Source organism: Callionymus lyra, chromosome 3 (genome assembly GCF_982586985.1).
Source record: "Callionymus lyra chromosome 3, fCalLyr1.hap1.1, whole genome shotgun sequence".
Lineage (NCBI taxonomy): Eukaryota > Metazoa > Chordata > Actinopteri > Syngnathiformes > Callionymidae > Callionymus > Callionymus lyra.
The window spans coordinates 21,603,007-21,616,020 of NC_141820.1; the positions used below are offsets into that span (position 1 = coordinate 21,603,007).

A 13,014-nucleotide genomic window follows, 5' to 3' on the forward strand; every position below is an offset into this window, starting at 1 on the left:
TACTGTTTACTGTTGAAGTTGTTTGTTTGCTTGAAATCACAAGAAAGAACATGAATGCCAAACATCTCGGCGGCACGGAACAGATCTTCCAACGGAAAAATAAGCAGCGTGTTTGAGGAAAATGAATCTTCCTCTTGATACGATGAACACTCTCAAGGGTAAACGACAGGGTCAGACACACACCGCTCTTTGTTGATGAAACCTTGAGCAGGAATCAAACCTAATAAAACGTTAATTCTTCCGTTTCAAATGAGTGATTCAGGACGTAAAAAGCGAAGGGGAAAAGTAATTTGTTGCTAAAATGTGAAACGAAGAAGATGAAAGGAAGAGTAATAAGTATTAAAGCGAGCTGACCGACTCATGTTCTTCTCCTCGATCTGTCAGTTATTAACTTTAAAAAAAAATACAACTAATTCAAATTCTTTTGGACAAAACAGTGTCGGAATAACTCGACCGCTGAGGTTTCACCTCCAGATCTGACGCTTTGAAGAAGATTATTTTTCTCTAATTATCCTTCTGTTTTTAAAAGATTTTCCTTTTAATGACGCGTTTATTCTTCCAGCAGTCGTGTCATGTTTTTATTTTTAGTTAGAAGCCAAAGTCACCCTCATTAAAACGTTGTCTCGCTGCCTGCTGATAAACACAGAACAGAGACAGATGATGAAGGCGCATTCTAGCGGTTCGAAGCCAAAATGAATTGAGAGTACATCCCATATTATAGAATTGTCTTGGTTTATTTTTTACTGTTTTCATTCAATTACATCTGGCACTTCTGATAGAAGAACCTGTCAAAGATGATGACCTGCAGGGGGAAGCGTGAGGAGCTCGGTCATCTCTGAAACTGAATCTGTTGTTAGATGGACCTGACGCCGCTCTGACATCTCGAGTCATGTCTGGGAATCGCTGGCGCCACTTTGTAACCGGGCCACCTGCTCCCCATCATTAGACATGTTGTTGTCACAATGTCGAGAAGACGCTCCAAAAGTCTGCAACAATAACAGGAATCCTTCGCAAAAAAACTAAATATGTTCCTGCTACATATCCTGCTTTATAATTACCTGTGTTGTAACTTTTGTTATGAGAGAATGTGTAGATTTAAAGGAGCTCTGACAAGTCAAAGGCTATTTTTTTTTGTTGTTGCTTGTTTTTGTTGATACGCTGTCAGCAGTGAGACGCTATGGGTGATTTTAATGGGGTCCCTGCCATCTTCCAGACTCGTTTTCATGGCTTTTCAAGTATTTATCTCTTTTTCCCTTTTGCCCTCGAGCAACACGCCCCTGAGAAGAGAGCTTGGCGCGTGGGTTCAGGGCTGAGTACAATGAGTGCTTCTCAAAGGTGCTCTTAGAATCCTTTTTTTTTTTTTTGTCCTGACAGTGAAACAGCAACAGCTTTCTCTCTGTCTCTCTTTCTCTTTGCACCATCTTCACCGTTCTTCTCCCATGTGTTCCCTTCCCTTTTCTTCCCCCAGCTGAAGGAGTTCATCCAGTCCAGCGGTGTCGGGGCTGGGCCGGCTCTGCCTCGAGCGCTGGAGATCGTGGAGGGGAACGTGCGCTGGCACCGCTTGTACCGGCGGCAGTTCTACCAGTGGCTGCGCAAACCTCCGAGCCAGTCGGTCGGATAACACCACGCCATACTGACTTTGAACTGACAATGAGGAAAGCGTATTCATTATTTAGCTAGTTTCTATACTTCTGCTTTTGAAGAACTTTCTTTGAGGACTTTTTTTTGAAGTTTTTTTCTTTCCAACATGTGACCCACCTGGTTCTTTTCCAGTGCAAAGGCATAGAGATTGAGATTAGCTTCAAATGCTAACTGATGGTTTGGGTTTCGACAATTTAACACACGTCAGCAACTTGTAGAAGCAGATTCCTGTAATTGAAAGAGTGATATTAGGGAAGACAATAGAGAATCCTCTTTGATGGTGATTGGAGTTTGATATTTTTGAACAATTCTTTAAGGCCAAGTTGGTCGTAATTATTTGGTAAACGGATGCAGAAAGAGAAAATATTGGGTCGTTGTAAGGAACCAATCCTATTTTCTTTTAAGAAAAAAAAATCTTGGATAAGATTTATTTCTACATTCACTTTATGCCATTTGAGACATGATACACACATTTTAATTTCTAAATCCGATATAATAAATTACAGGTTTACTCTATTCTAAAAATTATTTTTAAAAGATAAAAGTTTTTTTTTTTTACTAGAAATTGACCATTCACTTTTCACTCTCCATCACTGAGGGAGAAAAGTTGAGGAAAAGCAACGTGAAGATTCCCAGAAGTCATCTACTTATCAGAACTCTAATTAACACATCATGAACGTTCACCTCGCCGACACCTTCCACGGCTCATTTAAACCCACCAGCTCGCCACAAGCTTTCAAGATGTGAACCCCCGACTCGTCCTTTAGAAGATGACAAGATTCGTACACAACATTAATGATGAGTTATGGCTTGTGCGATCACATCCATCTGATGTTTATTTCAAAGAATGGCGCCGACATCTCGGTTGATGCCTGGAGCACATTCAGTCATAAACACTGATGTGGCATCATTAGATATGTGTTAATGTTTATTCCTACATCCTTTAATTGAAGTATTCATCCGCACAGAGTGAAAGTTCATTCTAATATGTTGCCAAACATGAAAAATAATTGGCAAAAATTGTTGATAAATTATTTAAATGCAAAAAGCAGATCAACCACTTTGACAACAGTTTTCATTTCAGCTAAAGATATTCTCTAACATAAGCTACGCTGAAGTTGCACCTTTAGAGGTGTAACAAAAGTTAAACAGCGATTAAATTGGAAAATACATTCAAAAACCTTCCCTAGTTTAAGCTTCATATTCAGTTTACGATCATGGCAAAGCAATTTGTGAAAAAAAAACCAACGCACGCAAAGTCTTGTTTGATAATATATTTATTCAACAGTTATTTTTATTTATTATTAATGAGAAAGAATGTATATCAAAATTATATGACTTTACTTGTCACTTACAGATACTACCTAAGTGTCTAAATATATCTCATTATTTATTTTTGCTCTTTTTCCATTTTAATGTAAATTTCATTTGCTAATAACATTAGCATGTTGGCTTTTCATCTTTTTGCATTTATCTTGATTTATTATCTAAACTACGTATGAAATAAATAGAGTAAAATGAGCCCTTTAATAAATCAAATAGTCCAATGCGAAAAAATTATTTGCAATTCTATTATACAACTTGTATTTGATAAGTTAAAATTCAGTTATTTATAAATATCCGAGAAGGAACCAACAACTATAAAGATTAGCATTGCATGCTAACATACAGCTAGCAATTTAGAAGTACACAGCAAGCTAACGTGATAACAAGATGCATTATTTTTTCTATTAGTCCCTTTTATTATAGTACTTTCTCATTTCAATCATATCAAAAAGAGAATTTCAATCCAATCCGACAACTAAAAAACTAAATGAAAACTCAAAAGATCAACAAGAGTTAATTGACTGCAGGATAATTGTTTTTCTCGTTCTTTTCTGGAGGCTTGTGATTAGTAATGTAACAAGTGGGAACAAAGATAATGATGGAAATCAGGATTTGGTTTTTTAATCAACACCGTCGGTGATTGAAAGTGTTTAAAAAAAAAAAAAAAGTTTGCTTGAAAGATGAGATCGCATGATGTATCCTTGGACGAGAAAAGTTTATCTTATGTGACAGAAGATGCAGATGTTTTTGGAAGGAACCACCCAGAGGATTTTAAAAGTATGTTTTCAACGTCAGATAAATGGATTCTTGCCTCCTGGACTCCTTTGACATTAGGAACAAACGTTTCTGTCACTTCTCCTGTATTTTTTTTAGTCCTGAAGATACTTTTGTGTCCGGCAAATGTGGAAAGTCCTCGGCGGTTGTGGAACAAAGAGACTCGGACGGACCTCCAAAAAAAATTATTTTGCTTTTTGAAAAACGACAAAAAAAAAAAATCTGGTGTGTTCATCCGTCATCCTGCCAACTTTGGGAACTTTTTCAACCCTTGTTAATAGTTGAGCCATATACGAGTCGATGGGGTGTCTGCTTCCTTACACTGTGTCCACCATCAGTGTGTGTGTGGGTGTGTGTGTGTGACCACAGAAGCAGTGTCACTGCTGTGTCGGCCATGATGTTACAATAGCTAAAGTCGTGGGTTGACGTGACTCAGTGGGTTTCCGATTCTAGAGATGAACATGCTGACAACTGACTCATGGTTCTGGTCAGGGTTACAGACAACAGCACACTGTTCCGTGTAAACACTGTAAATGATCTCAAATTAAATAATGGTGTTTAAATGATATTGTGATACGTGAAGTGATGCAAAGTTGGGAGGGAGGGGGAACAAAGGTTTTTAGCAACTGCTTTCTGTTTGCACTGTGGTGTCCTGATATTAAAAAGGTTAACTGTGTGGATTCTTGGTGTTTATAACTGAAAAAGAAACATTGATTTTCCTCTGATGGTCCGACCAAAGGGGAAACATGCATTTCTAAAAAGCGGAAAAAGCTGCAGTTCATCAAGTGTCCACTTGAGGCTGGCTGCAGAAAGACCATAAGTCAGATGCACAATCCAGTCAAGTGCTTGTGAAGACATTTAAAAAACATATTTACAGCCTTGTTATAAAAAAAATGGTTTCCTGAATTTGCACAATGAGGAGCATGGTTGACTTGACTGACAGGTGAGCTTTTATTAGCCATTAAAATGGGTGAGATTTCAGCCGCCAATCATAATTAAATTTGCCCATGTTTGCCCCTGAATCTGACTAAACTCTCAGATGACAGATACTACATCCTTGTTTTACACAGGCAGGAGAACCACAGCGGACCAGTGGGTCAGTGACAAAGATACTTAGAAAAATGTAGACAAATATATAAGTAAGTAAGTAATTTATATTTATAGAGCACTTTTCCAGACCAGGGTCACAAAGCACTTTATCAATCAAAACAATACTCTATTATATTATTTATACTAAATAGGTTTTTACTCATGTTTTTATGTATCATTTAAGAAATACCTAAAAAGCAAAGTTAGCATTTAAACGAACTTAAATACCTTTAAGAACAACTAATGTTAAACCTAAATTTCCCGACTCACTCACATGTTTCAAATGTTGAAGTCTTCCTCTCCAAGATGCAGTAAGTCTCTCATCATGACCATGTTTTGAACTTATTACTTAATAAAGATCTTCCTCGTCTGAAATCTCGGCAAATGAAAGGTTACAAGAGTGGAGTCCATTATGACATAACAATGGCTTCACTCCTCCTCCAGCCAGCTGTAATCACGCCCTTCTTTGTTTATACAAAGAGTCCCTTGGACTTCTGCGATTGATGACACACAGTGACAAACCTTGATGCTTGACCACAGAAGAGTGGGTGTAGTTATGGTAAACAACATTTTAGCTCCAGAAAAAAATTTAAGTGGACAGGCTTAAGCATATTTTCTAACGTAAATATTTCAATGAAAAGAGAGTTTTGTACAAACAGACAAATACTGATGAAACAATAGAGTCCAACATCTATTTAAGACACACTTGACGAGCATAAAGGATTTATAGCATTAATTGTACACTACTTATTGACTTCATAAAAATAGTAATAATATTGAACATTAAGAATGAACTGAATAAAGTTTTCATTTTAATTATTCTTTTTAGTTTTATTAATAGTATTTGACTTTTCACGGATGAGGAAAAATACAATTCTACATTATTTAATTACAATTTAAGCGGGAAGAAAATTTAAAGTGATTTAAAATAATTGAAAATAATGCAGGAAGAAATCTCCTGCCCTAGCGAAGAGCAAAGAGACGTACAGTTTGAGAAATACAAGCAGCAGGTATAAAAGGAAGGACCAAAGATTCAGTTAAATCCTGGGACATCCTGACGCTGTCACGGTCAGGATCTGCATCAAAATTGATGGTTTATCTTGTGCACAATATGAGCGAGCAGCAGATCCAACCTTGAGATTAATGCGACGTGAAAAGGTTCAATTACAAAACCATGATTGTTACGGTGTCGCCTAATGCGGGTCATTATCGGAGCTCACGTCGTCAAAAAGCTAAACAAGGAGAGACGTCCTTGTGCCGTTTAATTCATATGTAGATTTTTAGTGAGGATCTAAACCGACAACCTCCCCACAGGTCCTCCAGTGTGTCTGGGTGCCGGTGAGACTCCTCCTGTGATGAATGGCTGACCTGTTTTTTTTTCGTGGGAAGTCATCCAGCAGAAGCTTCCACGCTCTTGCTGCCGTGACGTCACCAGCCTGACGTGTCGTTCTGTTGGCTCAGAATATTCATGGCGGCGGTGAAGTCACGGTTGGATCGACAGGGAGGACGAATCAGGTGCACAGATTTGTATAAATAGGATAAAAAGTTAAACTTGTGCTTCACTCACATCTATGAATCATTCAGGAGTGAGCAGTGCTGCGATGGGCTGCCAGTTTCAAAGTTCGACTTTCACATCGAACAACAAAACAACTTTATTCAGATTTGAATCATCAACAGAAGCTTAGCTTCAAGAATCATGTTTACTTTCACCTCCTGAATAGTTCATAAAAAGGATAGAGAAGGAGTATTCAAGCCACCCATGCTAACATGAGCTTATTCTGGATGTCGGATGAAGCTTCATGAAACAGTGTCATTACTTTCAGAGTCCACTAGATGGCGGCCTCTGCACAATTTTCCTTTGTTTTGAACAACTGTTCTAATGACACATCCTCATTTTCAAACTGATGGCGCCGCCTACTGACCCCTGAACAACATGACAGTGTTTCATGAAGCTTCATCAGACCATCACTAGATGTTGTCTGAGGTGTTTAGGTCATTGTGTCACTCACTGACTACAGTGTATGTTTTATTTAATTGCAATAAATCTTTTAAGAAAATATTCTAGTTCTTTGAACTTTTGGAGAAACTTAACTGTTTAAGTGCCTGTTTGCCTGTTATTAGCAATTAATTATTGTATTAAGATAGTCTTCAACTCTTACGACAACATGAAAAAAGAGGTTAATTAATAAATTCTTTAGATTTATAAATGGTACGTCAATGAATTCAATGTAACACTTGTTATGTGGTAGCTATTGTGATTACCATTGGATGTGGTTTTATCGTCCAGATGAAAAATGTGACCAGATTTAGCAAATGAATAGAACTTTAAGTCATTGACGTGATAGTTCACCCATAATTCAAACTTTATCTTCATCCAAAAAGACACTTAAAAACATTCAAACACCTCCATACTGCTCGTCTGTAACGTCCATGTTGAAACAAAAAATTGTTACTTGCTATCTTAGCTAGATGCTAACACATCCTGGCGTAAAACATTATGAAGATTGGATTTGATGACATGTTTATCCTACATGTAATGCTTTTAATATAACTGACTATACATTTAAGGTCCAAAATAAACACGACTAGTTGTGAAATATAAAACCAGTGAGCAGCAACGTACCAGAAGTTGCAAAAGAAAAGTGCTGTAATCAGGATCTTGCCAAAAAAAGATGGATTAACATCTTGTTTTTAATTAAAGCAGCATTTGCTTTTCTTTTTTTTTCAAAGATAATTATCTGTATATAATAAAACGTGTAAGGCAACGAGACATAATTACAGAGGTTTTTAAGAGTCGACACACTCGTCCCTCTGTGTTTAATAAACACTGAATGTCGATAAAAATAAAACAACAAACAAGAAACTAAAGAAAAGTAAAGGGCAAGTTTCATGTTTTCCCAACTATCTCTTCATCTGCGCTTCAGTCAGATGGAAGACAGTAGAACGTACAACCATGTGTCAAACTGCTGATGGTGAAGATGAAGAGGAGGCCGAGAGGAAGAGTGACAAAGAGGTTGTTCTGGCACAGCCATAAATCAGACTTAATCTGACTGACAGGAAGTCGAGACGGTTGTTATGAGACACTTTTGCATAATTTACAATAAAAATGAATTCAGCAAACATACTTTATCGTCACAGACCAGGTTTCATTTAAATAAAACAATCATTTCATCCGTGTGTTTCAGACTCACGACAGAGAATCAGACTTAATTTCCGAGCTCACTATTCATTTCAAATCTCTCGCCGTCATCATAAAATGACTTGCCGGACCAGAATTTAGGGACTTGGCCTTGAGCTGGACTCGGGTTTCCCTCGATTGTTTTGAAGTCATTTCGAGGAGCTAGTTTTAATCACAACATCCGAAATACCCACCAACAGTGATGCAGCTCCTGGGGCTTCGTTGTGAGTCCGGCCTCGCTGATGTGGGCGACGTGTGTGTGAAGCCGGGCCACGCTGAGATTAATGGGCCTCGCTAAGATTGTGACAGATGGAGAAATGAACAAAGTGCGAGACTGAAGGAGGGGAAGTAGTTGGAAGCCGTTTGTCTCCCTTATGGACTCAGGTGAGGGGGAACTAGTCGCCCCTTTTTTCTCGGGCCTGAAATCAAACTGTTGGTAATAACGGAGGCTCAGGTAGAGAGAACGGATGTAAGTGTTTTGTTATATGATGTGATTACTTTAGGCCGTGTGTCAAACTGTAGATTTATGTTGATGTTGATATTGGGATCTATTGAAACTCATGTTGAAAGACAGAAATTTGATTCTCCCAGTTACAGTTTGGTAAATATAAAATTGGTTCAACCTGGAGCACAAACACATTTTGGCCCCTTGTGGTTATAAGTTTTAGGCCCCTGATGGAGACAGTTAAACAGTCATCCATAGGCTGACACAGAATGACAGGAGTAAAAAGAAAGATAAAGTGTGATGTTGGACAGACACATGGATCAAAACGGTGAAACAGACGAAGCGAAAGGGATGGATTGTTCCTTAAATCCCATTTTTCAATAACACACCGAAAAAAAGGCTGTATAATGGACAGCATGAGAACCATGTAGCCATGATTAGTTCTCTGATAGTGTAAGGAAATGACAACTTTACTGTAATCAATCATCTAGATTTAACACACATTTCAAATAGTCACTTGATTAACTGATAATCTTTCATATTTAATTCATATTAAATAATCATTTTCTTGCATTGCATTCACTGACTGCTGCAACACAGGCCTAGGTCAAACAAATGCTTGCACACACACACAGATTAAACAATCCCAGATTCCAGCAAGTCTGTGTGAACCCGAAAACTCACACTGAAAGAGACAACAGGCCATCAAGTCACTGGGAACCGTTTCTCTCTAGAAAACCACAACCTTTGGTAAATTTCTACGATGACCACGTGCGACGGCCATCTTAGAATCAAGTGTTTACAGTTACTCACCAATCCTGCATGTACATTTGACTAGAGGCGTTAACCTGAATATTCTACTATAAAGATCCACCATTTTGTGAGATCTTTGCGTTCTGGCATTCGAAGACTTTTGCATAATTCACTAAACGAGCATTTTACTTAAACTCATCCATGTGTCTGTCCTTCATTTTCCACCACCACGTACGAGGCTGGGGAGGGGTCGGTTCACCAGAACACAAAATCCCCACAATAGCATAGGTCGCCATGGCAGAAAAAAAATTCTAAGACCTTTTGGAATGTCTTTACTTTCTTGACATCGTTACTATTTTTTCAGACTCTAGTGCCACGAAAGATTGAGGACGAGGCGGATCTGACGCCTCAACCATCAACTGTATCTTTCACTCCTTTGATCTTTTAATCCGAAGTGAAACGTCTCACCTCAACGCTCTCGACAGACGAGCCCCGACACCGTCCTCACACCCAGACCTTTATGAACCTCATCCACAGCTGTGGAGTACACACCTGTAAGTTCTAGGTTCACATAAGTTTAGTTTTGGAGACGATATCGCTGATCTTCATTTTAACACGTGAGTCACTCTCGACATTTTACTCTACATCAAGTTAACTCTGGTTTATAAAGAGTCGTGTGAGTTTAATTTATTCCTCATTGATTTTGACGATCAATTTTTAATTAGTTTTCACTTTATATTTATGGCTATCAGATACATTATCTTAATTAATTATCGTATTTTTCTATTTGATCAAAAACAAAAGACTGAGGAAAACGTTTAGAAGTCTATGAAAAGAAATTAAGATAGAAAACATTACTGTTTATGTTAGAGTTTGGCTTTTTTTTTGGCCAAATAGAGTAAACTATGAAGTTAACACTGGAGGAAGAAACCATGAAATATTGAAATAATATAATTGAAATGATATTGGTTTTAAAAATAGAATTCTATAAACAAGTGAAAGCGTGCGAGGGAACATGTGTTCAGGAAGGTTCACAGGGTTTCTTGCAGTCCTGTGGTGCAGAAAAGTTGACATTTTTCCAGGAAAAAATGAAAGAAACCAACTGTTCTGGGAGCTGCTTGAGAGAGAAACAGCATTTGAATGATGAGGTTTTCAGTTGGACTGAGGGATGAAGGATCGCCATGAAGAACTGAGTTTTACCCCCGAGAGACGCCATCTTGCTTATAAACAGCTAAAGCATCTTCAACTGTCATTGAAGAAAACTTTTCTTATATTTGCTGCCAAGTATGCTGGCATTTTGTCAAGCGTTTATTATTTTTAAACTGTTGTTGATGTAAATATTCTCAGGAAAGTTGCAGAAGAGATGTTTTCCAACAGAAACACAATTTCTAGCCTTGATAGAAATCATGAAAAAACATCTTAATTAAAAGAAAAAGGTTTACTGTAAAGATATCTCGATATGAATATGATAAATAAATATTATTTGTAAAATTTCTCAGATTTGTCAAAAGATGTAAATGTATAAATGTGTGCGACAATATATCTGCACCATATAAAATGTATTTTCATGGTTAACATATGTTTTGTAATCATTGAATCCACCATTGAAGTTAAGTCAGGAATCTCATACTTGGTTATGAGTTCATGCAGAGCAAATGGACCCCTTTTTACATTTATCACAGAACACATTTGATGTAAAATTAAATAATAATCATAAAATAACACACTAGAATTAGACAAAAGTGGCTCAAATTCTCAGTTAAAACCACACAAAAAAAAAAAAAAAATGTAATATTAAACGACAAAATATAAATCAAATCTTTGCAGCCCTGTCTACACAGGCATTGACCTCTGGTGGCCCCTCGGCCAGTTCAGTTTGAGTCCCTTGCTCTAATTTATTCTGACTGTTGGTTAAAAACCTTTTGAACTCAAATGAATTAAAACTGAAATAGCGGATCATTAGACTTGAGTGCTGCTGTGGAGTTCCATCTGGATTTTGAAGGCTCATCAACTTGTAGTTTCATTAGAACAGTTGTTTAAAACAAAGGAAAATAGTGCAGAGACCGCCATCTAGTGGGCTCCGAAAATAATGACACTGCTTCATGAAGCTTCATCAGACCACTAGTTTCAGCTCACTCCTTCTCAGAGGAGCATCACAATAATCATCAAATGAATCATAGAAAAGTTGTTTTATTTTATTTTATAATCAACAATATCAGCTACAAACATATATTTTCTAGCAACACATGGAGTGAATAGACACATGTAAACACTTTTTTTTTTTGCTTACCGCTGCTGCTCTGTGAAGAGCTAGCAAACAAATAAATAAAACTTGGTTTCATAAGAAAGTCAAGTTAATTATAAATCATTTATGTGTGGTGACAAATCATGTTATTGTTCATTGTATTTTTGAGGCACATATCGGCTCCAAACTGCAGCATAGCATAGCAAGTCAACACGTTTCCTTATTTAATAGAAGTTTGTATATTGATTTGAATATATGCTGTGTTTTATTAGGAATTGTAAAGTGAGCTCCTTGGTAGATGTATGCATTTCTTTACGTTATAGTTGTATTCAAGTCAAATCCTGTCAAAGTATTAATTTATATATGTAATATTTATATTGAAACAGCACTGCAGCATACAAAAAATGAAGTTTTCTCGTAATAAATAAGTTTATTAATTATATTGGTGCATATTTATTTATTTATATTAAACCCTAACATAAAAAACAAGTAGTTTATTTTTTTTAAATAAATAAGTAAGTCAATTCATTAAAGAATCTATTATGTCACTTGCATAAACTAAAGAGAAGAATGTAGAAAAAAAACAACTTTGCACTTTGTCCTGGTCTAGTCCTGACATACTGGGATAAAACAGCTACTTTATTTTTCTACGTAGTTTCTCGTGCCTGTCCCTTGTTCTACCTCCTCTTCACTCCTTCGCTTCTTCTTCGTCTGCCATCTTGCATGGTTCTAATATTAAGAGAGAAATGTCTTGGAATAATTTCAGTAAAACTTGTGTAAAGTCACTCAAAAGTGTAGGAAGCTCCGACTGGGTTGCATCACGAGTGTGTCTCTGTGCTGAGCGACAATGTCTCAGTCGGACTCTTTTATCGCGAGACTCTAATGGACGGATTAGACCAACCACACGTCAACAATGAGGCGAGAAGAGCCACCTGCAGGATTTGTTGCTTAAACTCCAGTGTGTGTGTGTGTGTGTGTCTTAGTGTGTGTGTTGACAGTGGATTACTTTCCCCTGTGACAGCAGTGAAACAAGGAACCTCCGATAATGTCATCCTCTCTCCTCCTATCGCCGCCGCTCCCTCCCTCCTCGCTTCCTGCTCTTATCTCCTCTCCTCCTAATCCGTCTTTCTTCTCCTCTTTCGTGGCTTCATTTTAATATGAATGGAAGTTGAGCTGATTTTCCTCGAGGCGCGACACTCACACACACATTAAATATTCATTTGCGTTTCTTCTTCTGTGCAGACAGAATTCATTTCTGTTTCGCCTTCATTCACACCAGGAAGGCTCCGGCAGCGAGAGCGAGAGGACTGTCTCTCCTCGCGCTGAAATATGGAGGATTAGGATCAGAACTTTGGGCAGAGTTTGGAATAAAAGCCCAGATTTATAGGTGAAAATCCTCCTTGAGCTCTCATTGTTACCTTCCTGGTGTGTGCGAGACGCCGAAGAGTGTGTGTTCACCTTAAATTGCTTGTTTCTGAGCCGCACATAAGTTCTGCAGCGTCTGCGCTTTGACTACAGCTGAGTCAAACATTAAATCTCTGCAGCCCCGGCTTCACTCCAGAG

At 37.7% G+C, this 13,014-nt stretch overlaps 1 protein-coding gene across 1 annotated transcript in view; it reads left to right on the plus strand.

Moving 5' to 3' along the window:
• The window catches only part of LOC148083822 (thyrotropin-releasing hormone-degrading ectoenzyme-like), a 171,839-nt gene extending 167,482 nt beyond the window's left edge, over positions 1 to 4,357 (plus strand). The window contains exon 20 of the mRNA XM_087787001.1: positions 1,469 to 4,357. Coding sequence (XP_087643127.1) covers positions 1,469 to 1,621 — 153 coding nt within the window. The 3' untranslated portion in view covers positions 1,622 to 4,357. The remainder of the gene's footprint in view (positions 1 to 1,468) is intronic.
• The last annotated feature ends 8,657 nt before the right edge of the window (positions 4,358 to 13,014 follow it).